Source organism: Panulirus ornatus, chromosome 1 (genome assembly GCF_036320965.1).
Source record: "Panulirus ornatus isolate Po-2019 chromosome 1, ASM3632096v1, whole genome shotgun sequence".
Taxonomy (NCBI): domain Eukaryota; kingdom Metazoa; phylum Arthropoda; class Malacostraca; order Decapoda; family Palinuridae; genus Panulirus; species Panulirus ornatus.
The window spans coordinates 54514098-54536742 of record NC_092224.1 but is presented as its reverse complement, the minus strand read 5'-3'; the positions used below and the strand labels follow the sequence as shown (position 1 = coordinate 54536742).

Genomic DNA, 22645 nt, shown 5'->3' with positions numbered 1-22645 from the left:
GCCTTTGACCTAACCAACTAGGGTCAAGTCAGAGGCCAGGCCGTCGTGACTTTTGGCATTCAGAGATTGTACCGTCATGCACATAGGGTCGAAAACACATTACTGTGATTAAATATTGAGGAATCTAATGGTGTATCGTGATATCTGTGACCTAAATTGTTTCCTATATAAATCTGGAGGAACATACGAATATCTTTGACCACGCATATTTTTCCATATAAATCGTCGGTTAGCTTAGTGTTAGAAGTATCAGAAATGATCTCGTTCATGAAACGATATAAGATATTGATTTCATTATTGATAAGTTCTAGTTTCTAGCATTGTTTCCCTCCATGCTCATTACGATATTACGAAACTGAAAGTGAAAACTTGTAAGCAGGTGTGGAATCTATGACATGTCTGTTATTCTCCGTGTCCATTTCTTGTCTCATACTTTATTTAAACGTAATTCTAAGATTTATTAGACTTTATGATATTTTTATGAATAAGCACGGTCGGTACTCAGAGGAATTTTGCAAACTTTTAGAACGGTATGATCTCACTGCGGATCCAGTGAATTATATAAATAGACTACATTTCAGATGGTTTCCCTATGTTTTGCCCTAATGGCTTTGTTTGTGTGCACAAAAGGACGGAGAAATGTTTCACACTAGATAATGATGATAATCATGGCTTGGAAAACGGAGTCTAAGCAGTTCTCTGCTTTCATCCATCTCTTGAAGTAATGTTAGTTGTGAGGATTTTTTGTGTCTTGTGTAAGCAAATTTGGACGGTCTATAGGTGCAGCAGTGACGGGGAAAGCCTGGCTGAGACTTCGTCTTGCTCGCCGGACTCTGGGTCATCAGGTGGCGAGACCTCCTCCTGCAGCCCAGTCCAGCCCCAGGCATCATACTTGCCGTCAGAGTCACCTCGGTCCTCACCAAACCCGCGCCCGCAAACCCATGAGAGGTAGCCAGTTGGGTGTCTTAACCACTCTATTTAATTGTTAACTGAATTGAACTGACGATAGATAATCTAAATGGAAGGTAAACAATGTAATTTTTTATATTTCCGTCCTTTTTCCAGAGCATCTCCAGACAGTGCCGGTGATGAGTTTGCGGAAGTCAAAAGCTGCTTAGACTGTGGCCAGGAGGAAGACACACAAGATGCCCATGTGTTTGATGGAGGTGGAAGCCAACCGGTATCCTCCACAGCCATGCCAGGACCATCAGACACAGACTCCAGCATGCACACTGTCGAGAGGTGTGGGGAGAGTGACATACCAGAGCGTATGTCCACCACACCACCTCCACCCGACACCAGTGAACACCCTGCAGAGGTCACAGCCGTGTCAACCTGCACACCACTTGCTCCACCCCTGGTATCCCTAGGGCCGCCCCTGAGTACCTTAAGCACCTTGCCACACACGCTCTCCGTCTCAATGGCAAGCCTCTCACCTGGAATAGTGACCTCAGCAGGCCTCCGTTGCGGACCACCAGTCAACGTTGCACAACCCTACTGGGGCGGAGGGCCCAATCGTATTAATGGTATGCGGCCAGAGTTCATAAGTGGTGGGATGGTACAACCCACACCGTCTGCACCAGTTTCAGCAGCTGCTCCTGCTGATTCTAGCAGAGCAGGTTATTCTCCTCGTCTTCGCACACCCACTGTTATCATGGGGGAAGCCGGTGGTGTTAAAACCATGTTCTGGTCATCACCAAGTGAAACACAGACACCTGTAACACAAGCTCCCCGTGAGGTGCTCGCTCAACCAACGACTCCGTGTGGCTATGGTGCAGACACTAGTGACGCAGTGCGTGCCTCAGTAGATGGTCTTTTGACGTTAGGTCAGGACAGAAGGGGATCGCCTCCCCAACTCTCTCCCTCTAGTACTCTTTCACTCTCTCCAGCCGCTCGCTCTCCCATAACTCAGAGTGCAAGATCTCCCCATGCCCACACTCCCATTGCTCGTTCCCCTTACACAGCAGCACCATCATCACCAGGTTACCAGGTAGTGCGAGGCTTAGGCTCTCCACAGAGTTCCTCTGGCGACCTTCAGTTATTACATAATACGTCATATATACACTCCCCTACTAGTGTTGAAACTCCACGTCATCCATCCACGCCTCTCAATATGGAGCGATTGTGGGCAGGAGACCGAACCCAATTGCCTCAAACTCAACCAGATTCTCCAGCAGCTCTAAACTTGTCGACAGTGGGAATGTGGGGTGCCCGCACTGCCAGTGCTGACAGTGTCGTCAGCCCTCCTACCCAACCTACACCTGTTGAAGACGAAGAAGAAGACCAGCCAATGATTTGTATGATCTGTGAGGACCGAGCCACTGGACTTCACTATGGTATCATCACATGTGAAGGGTGAGAACCTCAGATACTTGTTATTTAACCGAAACTGTTTCTCAAAGTTTTCACTGAAATTGATTGAGCTGATGTTCTTATAAAACTTCAAGCACCCCTTGTCTTGTATGACACTGTGAACCATATTTGATTGCTGTTTTCTTTGCTAAAGAGTTAGCAGTCACATGCTATGCACAGAAGACTGAAATCCCTATCCATAACCAGGGCCCACAGACCTTTCCATGGCTTTCCCTAGCCACTTCATATTCCCTGATTCAGTCCATTGACAGCAAGTCGACCCCTGTATACCACATCATTCCAATTTACTTTACTTGTGCATACCTTTCACCTTCTAGCATGGTTAGGCCACTCTCTAAAAATCTTTTCCACTTCATCCTTCCATCTCCAGTTCGGTCTACTCTTCTCCTTGTTCCCTCCACTTCTGACACATATATCCTCTTTGTTATACTCTCTCCTCTAATTATCTCCATATGTTCAAACCATTTCAGAACGCCATCTTCACCTCTCAACCACACTCTTTTTATCCCACAACTCTTTCTTACTCTTTTATAACTTACTCTGATTGAACCACCTCACACTACATAGTTTTATCAAATATTTTATTTCCCTTGTCCACATATCCTCATGTAACATATTTAGAGCTACTATACCTTCATACACACCAATTTTTGCCCTTCCAGACAATGAACTCTTTCCATACACTTTTCAGTGCTTCCAGAACCTTTACCCTCTTACTCACTTCTACATCCATGGTTCCATTTGTCACTATGTCCACTTCCAGGCATTTAAAACACTTCACTTCCTCCAATTTCTCCTAATCCAAGCTCACACCCCAGCTAAACTGACCCTCAACCTTGTTAAACCTGATAACGATGCTTTTAATCACATTTACTCGCAACTCTCTCCTTTTACATATTTTTCCGGACTCAGTCACCAACTTTTGCAGTTTCTCTTTCATATCTGCCATCATTGCTGCATCATCAGCAAACAACAAAGGATTCACTTCCCAAGCCCCCTCGTCCCCTTTTACCACATAGTTGCTCCTTTCTTTAAGACTCATGCATTTACCTCTCTCAACCCCATCCGCATAGATTTAAACAGTCATAGAAACATTACACGCCCCTGCCACAGATTAAGCTTCATTTAGAACCATTCACTCTCCTCTCTTCACACTTGCACATATGCCTTACATCCTTAATTAAAGCTTCTCACTGCTTCTTAAAGGTTTCCTTCCACACCATGTATCCCATATATCCTCGAGACCTTCCACAAGGCATCTCTATCAATCCTATTGTATGTTTTCTCCAGATCCATAAATACCTCATACAAATCTTTGTTTCTCTAAGAGTTTCACACATTCTTTAAAGTAAACACACCGTATCCACACATCCTTTACTACTTCTGACACCACGCTCTTCCTCCCCACCTTATCAATCACTACTCTCCCATACCAGGTTCACCCAATAAGCTTATACCCTTGTAGTTTGAACACTGACCTATATCCATTTTGCCATTATTCATTGGTACTGTACATGCATTCTGCCAGTCATCAGGCATCTCTTTTCGTTAGTTCATCTGCATTACTTTACACTTCAGCCACCTTACCACAATTCATCTAATGAAAGGCTTTCACCTTGCATATATATATATATATATATATATATATATATATATATATATATATATATATATATATATATATATATATATATATGTATGTATATATATGCATGTGTACGTGTAGGAAGAGAGGAAAGTGATTGGTTCTCAGTGAATGTACGTTTGCGGCAGGGGTGTGTGATGTCTCCATGGTTGTTTAATTTGTTTATGGATTGGGTTGTTAGGGAGGTGAATGCAAGAGTTTTGGAAAGAGGGGCAAGAATGAAGTCTGTTGTGGATGAGAGAGCTTGGGAAGTGAGTCAGTTGTTGTTCGCTGATGATACAGCGCTGGTGGCTGATTCATGTGAGAAACTGCAGAAGCTGGTGACTGAGTTTGGTAAAGTGTGTGAAAGAAGAAAGTTAAGAGTAAATGTGAATAAGAGCAAGGTTATTAGATACAATAGGGTTCAGGGTCAAGTCAATTGGGAGGTAAGTTTGAATGAAGGAAAACTGGAGGAAGTAAAGTGTTTTAGATATCTGGGAGTGGATCTGGCAGCGGATGGAACCATGGAAGCGGAAGTGAACCATAGGGTGGGGGAGGGGGCGAAAATCCTGGGAGCCTTGAAGAATGTGTGGAAGTCGAGAACATTATCTCGGAAAGCAAAAATGGGTATGTTTGGAGGAATAGTGGTTCCAACAATGTTGTATGGTTGCGAGGCGTGGGCTATGGATAGAGTTGTGCGCAGGAGGATGGATGTGCTGGAAATGAGATGTTTGAGGACAATGTGTGGTGTGAGGTGGTTTGATCGAGTAAGTAATGTAAGGGTGAGAGAGATGTGTGGAAATAAAAAGAGCGTGGTTGAGAGAGCAGAAGAGGGTGTTTTGAAATGGTTTGGGCACATGGAGAGAATGGGTGAGGAAAGATTGACCAAGAGGATATATGTGTCGGAGGTGGAGGGAACGAGGAGAAGTGGGAGACCTAATTGGAGGTGGAAAGATGGAGTGAAAAAGATTTTGAGTGATCGGGGCCTGAACATGTAGGAGGGTGAAAGGCGGGCAAGGAATAGAGTGAACTGGATCGATGTGGTATACCGGGGTTGACGTGCTGTCAGTGGATTGAATCAGGGCATGTGAAGCGTCTGGGGTAAACCATGGAAAGCTGTGTGGGGCCTGGATGTGGAAAGGGAGCTGTGGTTTCGGGCATTATTGCATGACAGCTAGAGTCTGAGTGTGAACGAATGTGGCCTTTGTTGTCTTTTCCTAGCGCTACCCCGCACACATGAGGGGGGAGGGGGATGGTATTCCATGTGTGGCGAGGTGGCGATGGGAATGAATAAAGGCAGACAGTGTAAATTGTGTGCATGGGTATATATGTGTGTCTGTGTGTGTATATATATATATGTGTACACTGAAATGTATAGGCATGTATATTTGCGTGTGTGGACGTGTGTGTATATACATGTGTATGGGGGTGGGTTGGGCCATTTCTTTCGTCTGTTTCCTTGCGCTACCTCGCAAACGCGGGAGACAGCGACAAAACAAAATAAATAGAATATAAATATATATAATATATATATATATGTATATATATATATATATATATATATATATATTTTTCCTATACTTTGTCGCTGTCTCCCTTGTTAGCCAGGTAGCGCAAGGAAACAGACGATAGAATGGCCCAACCCACCCACATACACATGTATATACATACACGTCCACACACGCACATATACATACCTATACCTCTCAACGTATACATATATGTACATACACAGACATATACATATATACACATGTACATAATTCATGCTTGTTGCCTTTATTCATTCTCGTCGCCACCCCTCCACACACGAAATGACAACCCCCTCCCCCGCATGCGGACGAGGTAGCGCTAGGAAAAGACAACAAAGGCCACATTCGTTCACACTCAGTCTCTAGCTGTCATGTATAATCCACCGAAAACCACAGGTCCCTTTCCACATCCAGGCCCCACAAAACTTTCCATGGTTTACCCCAGACGCTTCACATGCCCTGGTTCAATCCATTGACAGCACGTCGACCTCGGTATACCACATCGTTCCAGTTCACTATATTACTTGCACGCCTTTCACCCTCTTGCATGTTCAGGCCCCGATCGCTCAAAATCTTTTTCACTCCTTCTTTCCACCTCCAATTTGGTCTCCCACTTCTCGTTTCCTCCACCTCTGACACAAATATCCTCTTTGTCAATCTTTCCTCACTCATTCTCTCCATGTGACCAAACCATTTCCAAACACCCTCTTCTGCTCTCTCAGCCACACTCTTTTTATTACCACACATCTCTCTTACCTTTTCATTACTTACTCGATCAAGCCACCTCACACCGCATATTGTCCTCAAACATCTCATTTCCATCACATCCACATATATATATATATATATATATATATATATATATATATATATATATATATATATATATATATTTCTTTCTTTTAAACTATTCGCCATTTCCCGCGTTAGCGAGGTAGCGTTAGGAACAGAGGACTGGGCCTTTTTTGGAATATCCTCACCTGGCCCCCTCTGTTCCTTCTTTTGGAAAATTTAAAAAAAAAAGAGAGGGGAGGATTTCCAGACCCCCGCTCCCTCCCCTTTTAGTCGCCTTCTACGACACGCAGGGAATACGTGGGAAGTATTCTTAATCCCCTATCCCCAGGGATAATATATATATATATATATATATATATATATATATATATATATATATATATATATATATATATATATTACATGTGAAGCGTCTGGGGTAAACCATGGAAAGTTTTGTGGGACCTGGTGGTGGAAAGAGAGCTGTGGTTTCGGTGCATTATACATGACAGTTAGAGACTGAGTGTGAACGAATGTGGCCTTTGTTGTCTTTTCCTGGCGCTACCTCGCGCGTGTGCCGGGGAAGAGGGGTGTCATTGCATGTGTGGTGGGGTGGCGACAGAAATGAATAAAGGCAGCAAGTATGAAATATATATGTATATATATATATATATATATATATATATATATATATATATATATATATATATATATATATACATATACTTTAAAGTGTATAGGTATGTATATGTGCGCGTGTGGATGTGTATGTATATGCATGTGTATGTGGGTAGGTCGGGCCATTCTTTCGTCTGTTTCCTTGCGCTACCTCGCTAACGAGGGAGACAGCGACAAAGTATAAATTAATATATATATATATATATATATATATATATATATATATATATATATATATATATATATATATATATATATATATATATTTGTCGCTGTCTCCCTGCGTTTGCGAGGTAGCGCAAGGAAACAGACGAAAGAAATGGCCCAACCCACCCCCTTACACATGTGTATACATACGTCCACACACGCAAATATACACACCTACACAGCTTTCCATGGTTTACACCAGACGCTTCACATGCCCTGATTAAATCCACTGACAGCTCGTCAACCCCGGTATACCACATCGATCCAATTCACTCTATTCCTTGCCCTCCTTTCACCCTCCTGCATGTTCAGGCCCCGATCACACAAAATCTTTTTCACTCCATTTTATATATATATATGATGTGGACATAATGCTGGTAAATTTCATTTATAGCATCTCAATTCACTTGAATTTCCAAAATCTGGCACATGACCAATCCACTGCTCTGTTGTTAAAAAGGTAAATGGGTGGGTACCGAAAACAAAGTCAGTCACTGATTTATAAGCACAATATTTCAGTGTGGATGGTTGTATGAGGGTGGCTGAAGCCACCCAGGATGTGTTGCATTAAGTTTGTGTGAAGTGCAAGTATGGAATGACTGGGTCTAAAGCCATGCTTTGTAGTTGAGAGTGTGGTAGGTTGGTATGTTCTGTTGTTAATCAGTTTCAAGGGGAGATTGGATATTGGTGTTAGCAGTTATACAAGATGGTAGGAGGAATGAGAGTTTGGAGGGTTTCAGGATGGGTACTTTGTTAGCAGTCTCCTAATATTTGAGATCTAGTGTAGCATGAAGTGGTTGAATAACAAACTGTATAAACTACACATCCACAAGTTATAAATGAGTTGATGACTCTAATGAATATCTGCTTTATTTCATTTGTATTCTTATAGAGGTTTTCTTCCTTCAATGCAGATGCAAAGGCTTTTTCAAGCGAACAGTACAGAATAAGCGGGTATACACATGTGTTGCTGATGGAGATTGTGAAATCACAAAAGCACAGCGTAACCGTTGCCAGTATTGTCGATTTCAGAAGTGCCTACGTCAGGGAATGGTGCTTGCTGGTACGTATTTATACTATCTCGATAATTTTCTACAAGTAAAAACACAACGATCAAACATGAAAAAGATAAAGCCTTTTTGAAATTTTTCATTTTTCTCATTGAAAATCATAATCACAGAAATATTTTTATTTCTTCTAACTGAATTACCTTGAATTTGCAGCTGTGAGAGAAGACCGGATGCCTGGTGGTCGAAATTCAGGAGCAGTTTATAACCTTTACAAGGTAAATTCTATATAATACAGCTGTTATACAATCACACCATTACCTTATAAGGTAATCTAGTCTCACAAACAGTTTGATAATAAATTATGTCTCATTCCATCTCCCTAACTTTATATATTATATATATATATATATATATATATATATATATATATATATATATATATATATATATATACATGAAGACAACAAGATGTATTGAAATATCAAGATGAATGCTGAAAATATCAAGATGACCATGAATCCAGAAGGGATATGGCAGACTGTGTTGTGATTCTACCCCTGAAAACTGTGAAAAACAAATGGAAAACTTACACTTGTACATTCCTCCATAATGAGACATTGTCAGTAATTTCTCATTTTTTATATATGGTAAGGAGTTGGACTTCCATCTCATATGTGATTATATAAACTTTTTTATTCAATTATTAGTGTAACAGACAGTATCCTGCATCCTGATATGAACTGTGTACTGTATCTGGTTTATTACAAGAACTGTTCCAACTAATCCTTGGAGCCAGTGGTTGGTTTCTTGTAGGTGTGAGGTACAAGCAAGCAAAAGGACTTATGGTGAGGGTTTACACCTTGTTTATAACAATTTAGCTTAAACACTTAAATGGAGGAAGGTAGGTGACAGTAGCTGGCACGCTCTTCATCTATGGCTTCTCATGCTTCAGAATTCACTTTTATGTTTACTGTGGTGTGATTACAGTGTTAGTTTTATGTTGTCCCACTTTGCATGAAGATCTCTCCACACACCTCATGTGCAGAAGTTTCACATGCAAGAAAAAGTGTTCTGATTGTATATCCATTAAAATATTTATTTCAGTTAGTGTTCTCTCCAGAAACTAGGAAGGGCAAGGTGCAAAATAAGAGTTTGTCAAATGAAATGACAGTTTTTCTGGTTGAATCCCATGGAGTGTTGTGTAGATATCATAATTTCCATGGCAATAATTATGGTGGTATGTAGCGCATAGCTACATGAAAACATTAGAGTTCTTAGGTGACAAATGGAAAACAGTGATCCAATACAGGTTTTGAGAATAATAAGTGCAACATGAACAAGTTTTGGAATGATATTCTAGAACAGCTATAACATTGGAAAAATATATATACCAGTAGTAACTGTATTTGCAAGAAGGAAAAAGAAATATACCAAAGAAAAGAGGCAGATTACTGTGCCCTTCTGTTTCACACAAGAGAGAACATTAATAATTGCTTTCTCAGCATGGAAGCACTTAGATACTTAAATGATAAATGTTCTGAAGGCTTTCAGATATCACATCTTGATTGTATCAGTATTCACAAGATAATGTAGTGTTTCACTTTGTTAGCTGTAGGGGTGCTGTGGATTTACTTTTATGCTACAGCAGAATTTTGATTAACATATACATAATTTTTCTTGTATTCACAATACTAGAGTATGAAATGTGAAAATGATTTCATAACTTCTAATATTCCTAACATATCATAGTGCAGAGTACATGAGAGGACATTTTCTTGAAGCAGTGACATTAAGAACAGTTTCTTTGATAGAATTTGAAGTATCAGTTGCTTATGTATCTTTAAATTGATCATAATTGGGGTCATCAAAACCTCAGTGGGCTCATCACAAGACTAGATAATTATCAAATTATCAGTTGTGAATCTTGAATTTAACTAAACACTTTGTAATCAAACTTCTACTGTAGTTTGTATGTGGGGTCGGGGTATTATTGGATAATGTTTATGGTTTGTTGTGTGTCCTTCACTTGAAATGAACTCTTAAGTGAATAACGATGTTTAAGTTTATGTTTGTAATATGAAACTGAAAGATAAAGGATCTGGGCACAGTACAAATTACCCACTAAAACTGCATAGCTTCATATGTGGCACTGCATGGGGCACTAAGAAATCAAAATCCATCTCGATATTGATGGGGTTAAGGTTTCAAGATACTAATTTGACAATATTCTCTTCAGTATAGTCTATCACTACTGTAATAGTGTTATGATAATTTTATACAGCTATTATTTTGTTATAATTCTTGAAGATTATTCAAATTATCAGAAAAATTAGTAATGTGCAGTGTCCTTAGGCATATATTTTAATTTTGTTTTTCTTCCATAGGTAAAGTACAAAAAGAAGAACAAAAAGAATGGTCAAATAAAGCAAGGCGGTACTTCTCCAGAAAAGAAAATGAGTCTGGATCCCCTAATGATGGCTGGAACAACACCCCTTACAAGCACATCGTTACCCATGCCCATCTCAAGCCCTCTCACTTCTCCACCTGTTACTTCTCCCATCCCCAGTGGCTTAAATAGTGGACACATCCTAAAAGCTGCTCTCACAAATCCATCTGAGGTAAATTTTTTTCTGATGTTGCCCAAGAAGAAACTATAAACATTAAGATTAGATTTAAACATTACTGTCTAGACCACAGGCAGGCTCAAAGTATTTAACCCTTCAAGTAGGCATTCAAATTCCCAGAATAACTGAAAATTGGGTGTTTCTCAAGTAGGTTTGCTCATATGAAATAAAAGAACATCACAGAGAAAGTAAGATGAAATAGAAGTTAAGTGAAATAGATTTTAGCTATCATTGTAGAAATATAAGAGAAATGACATCTTTTAGGGGGAAGTATGCTGAGACAGCTCTGAGCATTAGACAGCCTACTGTCAAGATATCTTGACTGTCACCTCTTTTTTTTTGAGTAGTGATGCACTTTGTTCCTGCTACCATAATCCAATTAATATTAAAGAGATTATCATCTAGATCACTAGACTCCTTATTACTTCTGAGCAAATGCAGTTTGACATTACTTATACATAGGAGTGTACTGTGTACTTGCTGTGGCTGAAGGTTGATTGTATGATGAGGCCTTGTGCATCTCATGCTATCAACATAGATAACCGAAATTCGACTTTTGGCACAAAAGCATGAATCATAGAACTATGTGAGGTATCCCTTACTAAGTGACATAGAAATGAATGAGGTTTGGTGAAAGGGTTTAGATGCAAAAAGGTGTGAGAAGAACTAAGTCCATTTCTTGTTGGTCAGGAATTTACTCAAGGTTGGCTTCATGCATTTCCTTCCTCTTGCCAGGTGGCCCACTTCCGGCAAAGGTTGGACACGACAGTGACTTCTTCAAAAGAGCGTTTCATGCCCTACCCTGTTGCCCAGGCCATGATTAGGATGCTAATAGAATGTGATGATTTTGAAGACATTGCCACATTGAAGGTATGTATAATTAAACAGTGATTAAACTTGCCATGTCATATGTGGGTTATTTTGAGTGAATTTTCTCATCTTCATATTTGTCTGTGTTCCTTTTCTTTCTTTGTATAGTTTTCTCTTCATATGAGTAATTCTACCTTTTACAGAGATTACATTTTTAGTATCTCATAAATGTTGTGGTTGTTCCTTTTAAGTGTTTTCCAAAAGATGTATACAGTTGTTTTGATAGAATAACTTTTAAACATTATCTCATGGCTACTTATGTGTTTTAGTGTAATTCTCCTTAAGTAGTTTTCAATGTTCTCAAACTTCTGGATTAATACTCATATTCATTACTATATGCACAGCTTTTGCTAATATTCACTTCCACCTTCAACAAGCATCATGAAAGCAGCCTAACATTCTATCCAATTCTTTTGCTTCAGTTGAGTAGCATCATGTGAGACAGCTTCATTTCTGTTTCACCATGGCTAAGCAGTACACTACTTTCACCCCACCTCCCTTTCATCTCATCAGTGTTTGGTCTGTGAAAAATACTGAACATGTTTTTACTCTTGAGGAATAAGCTTTTTCTTCTTACTTAGTTTCCCAATAAAAAACTAGTTTACTGAATTGAATGTTCTTTTGATATAACCCTCATTTAATGGAATCATAACCTTAGTAAGAAAAGTTAGCTCGGTCTGAGATCTCAGAGGTGACTGTGTCTGTCCTTATTTAGATATAAATTTACTTTTTCAATTGAAAATGCATCACATGAGCTGAGAATTTGAGGAGAATACAGGTTTCTAGCTCTGCATTGTGATATCTTTGCATGTGGCTGTAAAAAATCTTTGACAGTGATATATGGTGTGAGACAAGTTATCTGTGTAAAGAAGGACAGTGTCTGAGGGAGATGTTTGCTGGCTGATTGAGAGGGACAACTAGGTTGTGCTGAATTAGTTTGAACATATGGAGAGGATGAGCAGAAAAAATGACTTAGAGGATCTTTGTCTCAGAAGCGGTAGGAGCAAGGAGGAGGGGAAGACTGAAAAGATGGAAGGCGGAAGTGAAGGAGGCTTTTGGGTACTGTGATGAAAGTCATAGATGAGATAGAATGAATTAGATCATTGTGGTACATGTAATTACCTATTTGAACTGTATGGAAAGTGAGTTCTTAACTTGTGGAGCTCCTTAGCCTTTCAAACCTTTTTAAGCTGCCATTGCATCCTGCCTCATTAGTTAGTTTATTCCAACCATCCCCACCCAAATGTTAGACCAGTAATTCTGAACATATTTTCTAACACCCATTTTAGCCAGCCTTTTTATTATGGTCTCTGATTACTCGGGTGCCACATCTTTTGAAGAATTGTTCCCTATCAGTATCATCCAGCTGATTTAGAAACTTAAAGGCTGTTTTTAGGTCCCTCCTCTCTCCTTTCCTCCATATCGTATATCACTGTAGCCCTCAGGCTCATTGTTGCTCATTTCTCTTAGTTCAAGTACTGTCTTAGTTGCTCTTCTCTGTACGCTTTCAGTCAGATCTTTGTGCTTCTCTAGATGCAGTGACTAGTCTTGTGAGGCATAATTCAATTTTAGTGTGGTGTTTTTTTTATTATACTTTTTCGCTGTCTCCTGCGTTGCGAGGTAGTGCAAGGAAACAGACGAAAGAATGGCCCAACCCATCCACATACTCATGTATTTACATAAACATCTTTTTGCATGTTAGAATGCAGTTCTTATATTTGCCGGCAGACAGTTTGTCTCTTTCACAGTTCTCCTAATGTGTAGTTCAGACAAATGATAAGGCACAGTGTTAACCCCAATTCTGTTTCTCATACAGATCCATATAATTTATTTTCAACTAGGTGACAATCTCAGTTTGGCCCTCTTTCACTCTGTCCTATCCTCATCACATTGCACATACTTGGATGGAATCTTATTCATTTATTTGACTGTCTTTGGAATTTGTGTAGTCAACATACATAGGAATACAAAGGAATTCGTACAGCAACAGACTTTTGGGTCTTTTTGAGGCTGTTTGTGGTAGTGGAACATACCAGAAATTCATAGATCGTGTGGTGAAAGTAGGAAGGCATATAGATACTTCAAAAAGAATAGCCTGTGAATTGTCAGTGTGACGAAAGGGGTGCAAATAACGTAAGTCATGGACTCAAAGTGAAATGCTTATCAAGTCTGCTCAGACGTATCTGTAGTACTGGTTTCATCCACTCTAATTGGCATATTGTTCCATTTATTACAATCCTGTTAAAAAAGAAAAGCTTTGCCTCGTTCATGGTAAAATGTTTGCCAGCAAGTTTGTATCCATTATTGCAAAAGCAATTTGACATATCACATCTTAAGTAACATGATAGATAAAGATCATGAAAGCCTTTGATTATTTTGAATACTTGTATTAGATCATTTCTTAATCATCTCTTCTCTAAACTATATAATTTCAGGCTGTTTGTTGTGCTCCCATAAGATTTGTTTCTCAGCCAGGAGATCATCTTTGTAGCTTTATGCTGCACTCTCTCCATTCTCTCTGTGTCCTTTTTTAGGTAGGATGGCCAAAACTGAAGACAATATTGAAGATGGGGACACTAATGAATTGCTAAAAGTAAGGATGATTTCCCTGGACTTAAATTCAAAGGCTCTTCCTATAAATCCAAGTATTTTGTCCACTATTTTCACTGTTTCTGTGCAGTGATTACCTGGTTGTAGGTCATTAGAGATTATTATGACCAAACGTTTTCCCTCATTTACCATTTGCTGTTCAACAGAATTCATACTGTGGCTTGTCTTTTCCTTTTTGTTACCGATATGTGAAACTTTGCAATTATTGATATTAAAATTCATTTCCACTTATGAGCCTAGTCCATCAGTTTGTCTGTGTCAGCTTGAAGCTGTCGACATTTAAGTTCATTTGTAGATTTATTTCCAAGCCTTGTATCATCAGAGAATTTTGGTATCTTGCAATGCATCCTGTTGTCAACACCAATGATATTCATTATGAGAAAGAGAATAGGCCCCATGACTGATCCTTCTGGCAGTCAAATTATTATGCCTAACCAATCTGAGACGACCATTTATTACAATTCTTCACTTATAGCGAGTCAACCAATTTCTTATCAACCAAAAAACAACCCCATCAATGCCATATACCATGATTTTTGCTAGTAACCTTTGATGCAGAACCTTAATGAATGATTTTGAAAATGTAGATAGATGGCATCAGCTGCATTACTTTCATCATACATGTTGATTACATCATAAAAGAAATCAAGCAGATTTGTCATATGTGAGCGATTTCGTCGAAAACCTGCTGTGAATTGTTTATTAAGAGGTAGTCCTCTAACTGGTTTACTGTACTATTTCGAATGGTAGTTTCCGTAAGTCTTCCAGCTATGGATGTTAAGCTGAATGGACGATAATTTCTAGGCAGTGACTTTATTACCTGTTTTGAATATTGATGTTACGTTGGCAAACTTCCATTCATCCATAACTTTTCCCTTAGTGAGGGACTTATTAAAAAGGGTTGTCATGAGCTGAACTACCTCATTCTTTGCCTCTTTCATTGTCCTCAGATGAAACTTATCAGGCCCTGACATTTTACTTTCTCATTCTGTTAATTGCTGATAGTATGTTTTCAGTTTTTATGTCAGTTTGTTGAAGATCATTCTCCTCTTTTATCAATGAAACCAGATTCAGGAAATGAAATGTGTCTTCAGTCATAAATACAGATGCAAAAAAGTTATTTAAGATTTTGCCATTGCTAAGTTGTCTTGAACCAAATCACTGTTTTCCATAGTTTATGGACCAACTGACTGGGTAATAACTCCTCCTTCTAACAAAACTGTAAAACTCCTTATGGTTTCCATTGCTATTTTCAGCAATAAAACTTCACATTGAGATTTATCTTGTTTTATAACTCTCTTACTCAAGGACTGTTGAAAATGTTTGACGATAGGGTGGCAGATGTAGGGTGTTCAGGTTCAGGGTGGTATGTGCTGTTAGAGAGTCATGGAGAGTGGTCTATTGAAGAGAAGAGGTGGTGTAAGCCTTACATAAGATTAAATCTGACAATAATTCTTTCACTCATGGTGTAACCCCAAGCAGTCAGTCTAGTAGCACCTGTTGTAATGTTTATTTCCCACTTTATTTATTGCCAGTCATTACTTTCATTTACTTATACTAAAAAGAGATATTTTTTTCCAGAATCTAGATGATTTGTTGGACCACAATAGTGATTTGTCAACCAAATTATGCCAGTTGGGAGACTCTATTTCCATAAAGCTAGTGCAGTGGACCAAACGCCTCCCCTTCTACCAAGAACTACCAGTGGAGGTTCACACACGGTTACTTACACATAAGTGGCATGAGCTTCTGGTGCTCACTACTTCTGCTTATCAAGCTATTTATGGCCTACAAAAGTTGGGTTCTAGATCTTCAGATGGTACTGAAGCAGAGTTCCATCAAGAGGTGAGCAGAGAGAATCTCTACTTATTTTAATTTTTTCTAGAATATGTACACATCAAGGTAAACTAAGTTGATGCCTCCAAATTAATTAAAACTGAAATTATAAAGTAGTAACTGATGGTAGTCTAGTATCAAAATGTCTTTCTGCATCTGCTTCCAAAATCATAATGTTGGTTAATTGGACTGAAGTTAAACGGAAGTAGATAGTTGCTGTAAATGAAAATGATTTTATTTTGTTTCTTGGTAAAGAACAGCCATTTGTGAAGGACTGATACTTTCCACTGAAATATTTACACTAAATTAATGATACATCAGCTTCTTACCTACTCCTGTCGAAGCTCAGTAGGTAGTGTATCTTTACTGATCATGCACCACCCGTACATCAGTATAATGTTCAGCATATCTGTTTTACCCTAGAATCATAATCTGATGGGTTTAACTCTCTTTTTGGAATGTGATGGCTGAACTTAACATTTACATAATTTACCATATAGCTGTATGGGGCAGCAGCATCCAAGAACAGTCCCTAGGGACACAACTTGACAAACACTTTGCCTGTCCCCACTAAACTTTCTTTCATGTTTCATTAGTTTCAAAGACACTGTGCCACTACACCACAATGTATTTTTTTTTCATACATATTCGCCTTATCCCGCTTTAGCGAGGTAGCGTTAAGAACAGAGGAGTGAGCCTTAGAGGGTATATCCTCACTTCGCCCACCTCTCTGTTCCTTCTTTTGAAAATTATAACCAGGAGGGGAGGATTTCCAGCCCCCTGCTCCCATCCCAATGTAGTACTAGTAGATTTATTGCATTGTGTGTTGAATATGGAGAAAAGATATTTACATAATAAGAGATTTGCCTATAGTACAAAATTTTTTTGTCATGGAGCAGAAAATGCATGTTGAGAATAAAATGCATTTTATGGTAGAATTTTTTCATATGTATTATGATTTCACATAAAGATACTGAATGCATTGGTTAACAGTATTAAAGTTCATCTTGAAACCTTTTAATTTTAAAAGTGTATACTTTAAAAGTTAGAGAAGCACAGTCAGATATACAGATCAGAGCTTTCATGACTATCTTTTAGTGAAATCACTGTCACATACGTGATATAAAAAAAAAATTCTATCACAAATTGCTCTTTTATCTTGATTTACAGGTTTTTCTTATTATTATTGTGAATCTTAACTTGTGAGAAGGAAACTTGTGGATACAGTAGGACTGATCATCATTTCTGATCTTATAGGTATCAAACAACTTGTGCACTTTGCAAACCTGCCTAAATTCCATGATGGGGCAACCTATCACTATGGACCAACTGCGGCACGAGGTTGGTGTAATGGTTGAGAAGATAACCCATGTCACGCTTGCGCTACGAAAGATAAAAATACAGATTGAGGAGTATGTCTGCCTTAAAGTCATCGCCATGTTAAATCAGTGTAAGTTGAAAATTAAGTTTAGTTTTTAGTATTTGCATAGATTTATGGAGAATACATGGTAAATGGTATACAAGAACTTATGGGATTGCCTGCAAAATATGAAAACATAGTGAGTGCAATATTTTAAAGAGCTGTATAAATGATGTGATTGTTCCAATTTGCAATGGAAACACTTATTGATTAATTATAGAAGGTGCTTATGACAGGATGGTAATTGAAAGGATGAAAATCATGTACTAGAGTTACAGATGAATTAGCTACATGAAGTCTGGTACCTGATTTCCTATACCATTGTGTGTTGTCACCATACAGGGTGAGATTAATAATTCACAAAAAAAAGAAAACTGACTTCTTCCACGGCTTGGAGAGTTGGGGTGAAATAAGAGAGTGATTGATTGCCAGACTACTTTCATAATGAATTAACATTAGTAATGTGGCAGCCGTCCTTACCTTAGATTTGGACTAAAATTGTCAGAATCTACCCTCAGATTGGTAGCCATTTTGTTATATTAGAAATTTAGGATCAGTACTGGGTAGACATGTTATGATGGAGGGAGAAATCAAGGAAAGAGAATGGTGATTAGATGCTTGGGGGAGAATTATGAAAGGGAAGAGTGTGACCAGGGATGATAAAAAGGGACAAGAGACAGCATAAGTTCTGTCAACCTAACATACATGTGTGAAGTTGAGACATGACATACAGCCAACAATTCAAAGGTTTAGGTTGTGGCATTGGCAAACTGAATGGAGAAATAATGGCAAAGTGTAAAGTACTTTCGGGGGTGGATGACACATTCAGACAAAGATATGGGTTTGGTGTCATAGAATGGATTATGAGAAATACCTTGAAGTGACTTGGTCATGTGGAGTAAAAAACATACTAAAATCAGGCAGAAGACAGAATAAGTAATGTGAAAATAGCCTGTGTCTTGGAAAGGAATGGGGTCCCAGCTCATTGAAGAGGGGAAGAGAGGACCCACGAAGGTTTAAGAGAGATGGAACATGCGAGAGAGGTGTATTTGGATAGGGTAGCATGGATGCATTTCTGGTGTAGCTATCCATCTCCAGAGCTTAGTTGTCAGGGGTAACAAGGCATCAAAATATGTGCAGACATAGATAAAGTAGTTGTTCATTCTGGATCAGGTAATAAAATTTTAATATGCAGCATGCATGTAAGGCACAATACTTTAATCTTCAGACAAAATATTTGATACCCAAATAAACACTTAGTTATCATATGTTTATTGACAAATTGAAAATATTATCACCACTCAGTATTTGTGTATCATATTCCTAAGTACTTAAAACATACACCTTTTTTTTCTGCAACATGTCAAGGGTGGAAGGATGGGTTAAGAAACAGAAATAGCCACCAGCAAGTCGTTTTAGATATAATAATGCCTCTGTTTAATGGTCGTTATGCTCCTATGTTACCTCACATTAGTGGCAGCTAAGGATGAAATTTCACCATTCATTTTCTGTGGTAGCTGCTCATTGATAGATGGATTAACAAGTAAAGTAGAGCTGATTTTTATATTACCTTCCTGGGGATACAGTGAAAGGAAAGATTTATGGGACAGTGCTACGTCAGTCAAATCTTCAGCTGGAATTTGTTATTGAAATAGGTGTATGTGTTTGATGCACTTGTTAATACATGAAATTGCTCTTGATTGTTAGTTGTAAGATGTCCTGAGTTTATATTGTAAGGAGAGAAATGAATGAAGGTTTCCATAAAGAAGGGAGCTTAGTTATTAGTGTGGATTAAATCTGAAGAAAAAGAATGTGCTGTGTTTCCCTCATTTTTTAGTCTTCAGGACAGCTCATGATCACCAACATCAAATTTTTGTTATACACATCTAATAATTTTAGATCTAAAATTTTCATACGTTTTCACAACTACTCTGCTGAGGTACATTACTGCATTTCAGACAAATAATTGGTTATTCACTCATTCCTTATGTTTAATCCATATACATGTAATATTTACTGGTTGTGGATAGGAAGCTGTGGTTTCAATGCATTATACATGACATTTGGAGAGCGGGTGTTAGCAAATGAGGCATTTTCTTCATCCATTTTTGGCATTTCTTCACTAACATAGGTAATGAACAAGTGTGAACAAACAGATGACATATCTTATGAAAAAACAAATTTCAGTTTTGTTTTCGTGTTATTTTCCTGCAACCTACAACCATGAGCTTAAGAAATGAAATACGGGAGCAAGACTGATTGAGTTGTCTTTATACCTCATACTCATTTGTGTGGATTATTTTGAGTAGGTTATGCTCCTGAACATTTGTTGCATGGATCACTTAAGACATTTTTTATGAAAAGAATTAACAAAACATGAACATAAATATATTAAGGTACAGTGCTTTAAAGAAAAAACAATTTCTAAAAGTGCCCTCTGAGCTTTAGCATTTTATGGTGTAGTTGCAATATCATGGGAGTTATTGAATTGAACATTTAACATTATTAATAGCTGCTTAAATGTGAGTCTTATTACTTTTATAAGTTCTGTGAAATTATTAGGTTGACAATAAGAGTAAGGAATGGAGAGATGAGAGAGAAGAAAACAAGATTCAAAGGAAGATGCCAAACAGCCCCCCCCCAAAAAAAAAGAAAAAAAAAAATCTGTGAAGACTGACACAAGTAGGCAGCATATAAAAGGTTTAAGAAAGTAAGAAATGAGGAAAAAAAATAGTGAAGGAGGAGCAGAAATTTTGAATAAAGAATTGTGAACAAGGCCAGTAGTACTCTGAAATTATTTCATAAATGTATCAGAGGCCAATTGTCATATTAAAAAAATCTTAATCAGGGATTAAGGGGAAAAGTAGTTAAAGCAGAATAGAAAATACATGAGCGGCAAAATGTTACACTCCAAAGTACACTCACGCAATTCCCCTGTACTGTTTTTTGCTAGTATAAATTTGGCTATTAAGAGGATCCTAATTCATATAAGGTATATGTCCACGATGTAATGTCATCAGATGTGTTCAAGGGGTGTGCCAGATCACACAAAAGGTCACTTAGGATGTTGTTTATGAACTTAGTGAAAGAGGAATCTGTGCAGAGTAAAAGAGCATATGTCTTTTTTCTTAAGACATGAAACAGGAAAAATGCACTGATCTTTAGGCCAGTATCTCTAACAAGTATGGTCTATAAAATACTGGAAAAATGATCAAAATCCAGACTGGTCATTACATGCAAAAGGGAAGCTTTATAAAGTGGAGACAACAGGTATCAGAGAGAAGAGATCATACATGATGAAACCTATAGACTTTGAATGTAGTATACATAATGGCTTAGAGAGAATAGAAATCAACCTGTGGACTATGTTCTTTGATTGCTAAAAAGCATTTGAAAGTCCCTTGGTGAAGCTGATGATGAGGCCATAAGAGGGGTAGTACAGTATTTTAGAGCACTGATAATGACTTCAGGAAAATGAAACAAAAGAGGAGCCCTTTCAAACTAGGATGGAATAAACATTGCTATCCCACAGATGTTAAAGTGTCATTCCTGATCTTTGCAAATAATCTGGCACAGGAATTTTTAATATAGTTGAAGTTATTTGTAAATTAAGCTTAAATTATGACAGCAATAGGAAATAATGGCCTGAATTGCAAAACCATATAAAGAACCCAAGATAGATTACAGCTTGGAATTAACTTGGTAAATTCTTCCTGGCCATTTTGTAGATGTATTACAAGAATCTATCAGTAAAAGGGATCTGGAGATGACCTAGTGTCAAGCCTGCTACGAGAACACCAAATTAGGTAATTTGTTGGAGAGAAATTATTTGTTGGTCATTGGCTAGTACTTGGATAAGACACTGTTCAATTTTTTTTAAGCACTTCTCAGACCCAAGTTACAAATTGTATCACTAATTTAGACACCTCCCATGAGGAGTCAGATTTGCTACAGAAGATGCAATGGAAAGCAGTGAAAATTGTACTTAAAGAGAGAGTCAAAATGGATTGGATGGTGTGTTACTGACAGTGGAAGGGAGAAGAAAAGGGAAAGATATGATTGCACTTTTCAGGTTTATAAATTGATATGATAATGCCAGAATAAAAGAATACTTTGAAAGAGGTTAGAACTATCAGCTGGATGACACAATAAAAACTAAGTTGGAGATGAGCCTCAAAAGAGAATGAAATACTTTTACAGTAACTGGTTGATGAATGCAACAATTTCAGTGAAGAAACAGTGAATACAGAAAGAATAAGAATGCTCCAAAACTAATATGAAAAAAGAGTGGTTTAGAAATGAGGTCTCACCCTTAAAACTCCATGCATGTAAACACAAGTAGTTAGTTATATACAATCTCATAAACGTTAACAAAATTGATTAGACTGTATTAAGTAAAGTACATTTTCATCAAATATCACTGGACTCCACATCCATGTTTATGCTACAAGTGGAAAATCACCTTTAGTGAGGTTGTATCATTGTCAGTGGATGAAAGGGAGGACAGTCATTGAAGAATTTATCACTCCAAGGTGTCCATGTTTTCTCTGCTACCAATTGTAGTGCAGCCTTAAAGCTGTAGAATGCTCTGTAAAATAGGTTCAGAGGTTAGAAAAATGAATTCTTATTTTCATTAACCATATTATATCTTCCAACAGCACGAATCGGCCACAAGGAACTGGAAGTAATCCAGGAACGATACATGGGCTGTCTTCGGTCGTTCTGTGAAACCCATTATCCTTCCCAACCCAACAGATACCAGGACCTGCTAGTCAGACTCCCAGATGTAAGTTTCCTAAAACCTTCAACTTTAACACCACTAATATTGACTGATATATTGATAAGGTTATTCATCCTTTTACTTGAATGTTTTATAAAATTTATCCATCCCTGTATGCACCTGATTACCTCCAGCCCAAGTGAATGGGATGAAATTAAATATAACTTAAAAAGTAAATAGATAGGATAAAACATAAGATCTAGATGTGCACATTTCTGAACTAATGGCCATCCATACAAGCACCTACATCAAATTTTACTCTTTTTATCTATTTACCAGCATTTTGCTTAGTCACATTCTGCTTCAG

The 22645-nt window shown here is 38.1% G+C and overlaps 1 protein-coding gene across 25 annotated transcripts in view; it reads left to right on the top strand.

The window, feature by feature from the left end:
- Positions 1 to 22645, top strand: part of LOC139749028 (hormone receptor 4-like) — a 500349-nt gene that overhangs the window by 475349 nt on the left and 2355 nt on the right. For 7 of the 25 annotated variants that reach the window (XM_071662580.1, XM_071662570.1, XM_071662521.1 and 4 more), the window contains 9 exons: positions 787 to 948; positions 1066 to 2355; positions 8103 to 8251; positions 8412 to 8473; positions 10583 to 10816; positions 11558 to 11692; positions 15884 to 16147; positions 17396 to 17588; positions 22217 to 22344. In XM_071662580.1, the coding sequence (XP_071518681.1) occupies positions 787 to 948; positions 1066 to 2355; positions 8103 to 8251; positions 8412 to 8473; positions 10583 to 10816; positions 11558 to 11692; positions 15884 to 16147; positions 17396 to 17588; positions 22217 to 22344 (2617 nt within the window). Of the gene's footprint in view, positions 1 to 780; positions 949 to 1065; positions 2356 to 8102; positions 8252 to 8411; positions 8474 to 10582; positions 10817 to 11557; positions 11693 to 15883; positions 16148 to 17395; positions 17589 to 22216; positions 22345 to 22645 lie in introns of all 25 variants that reach the window. The other 18 variants (XM_071662549.1, XM_071662503.1, XM_071662512.1 and 15 more) reach the window with 3 other exon arrangements.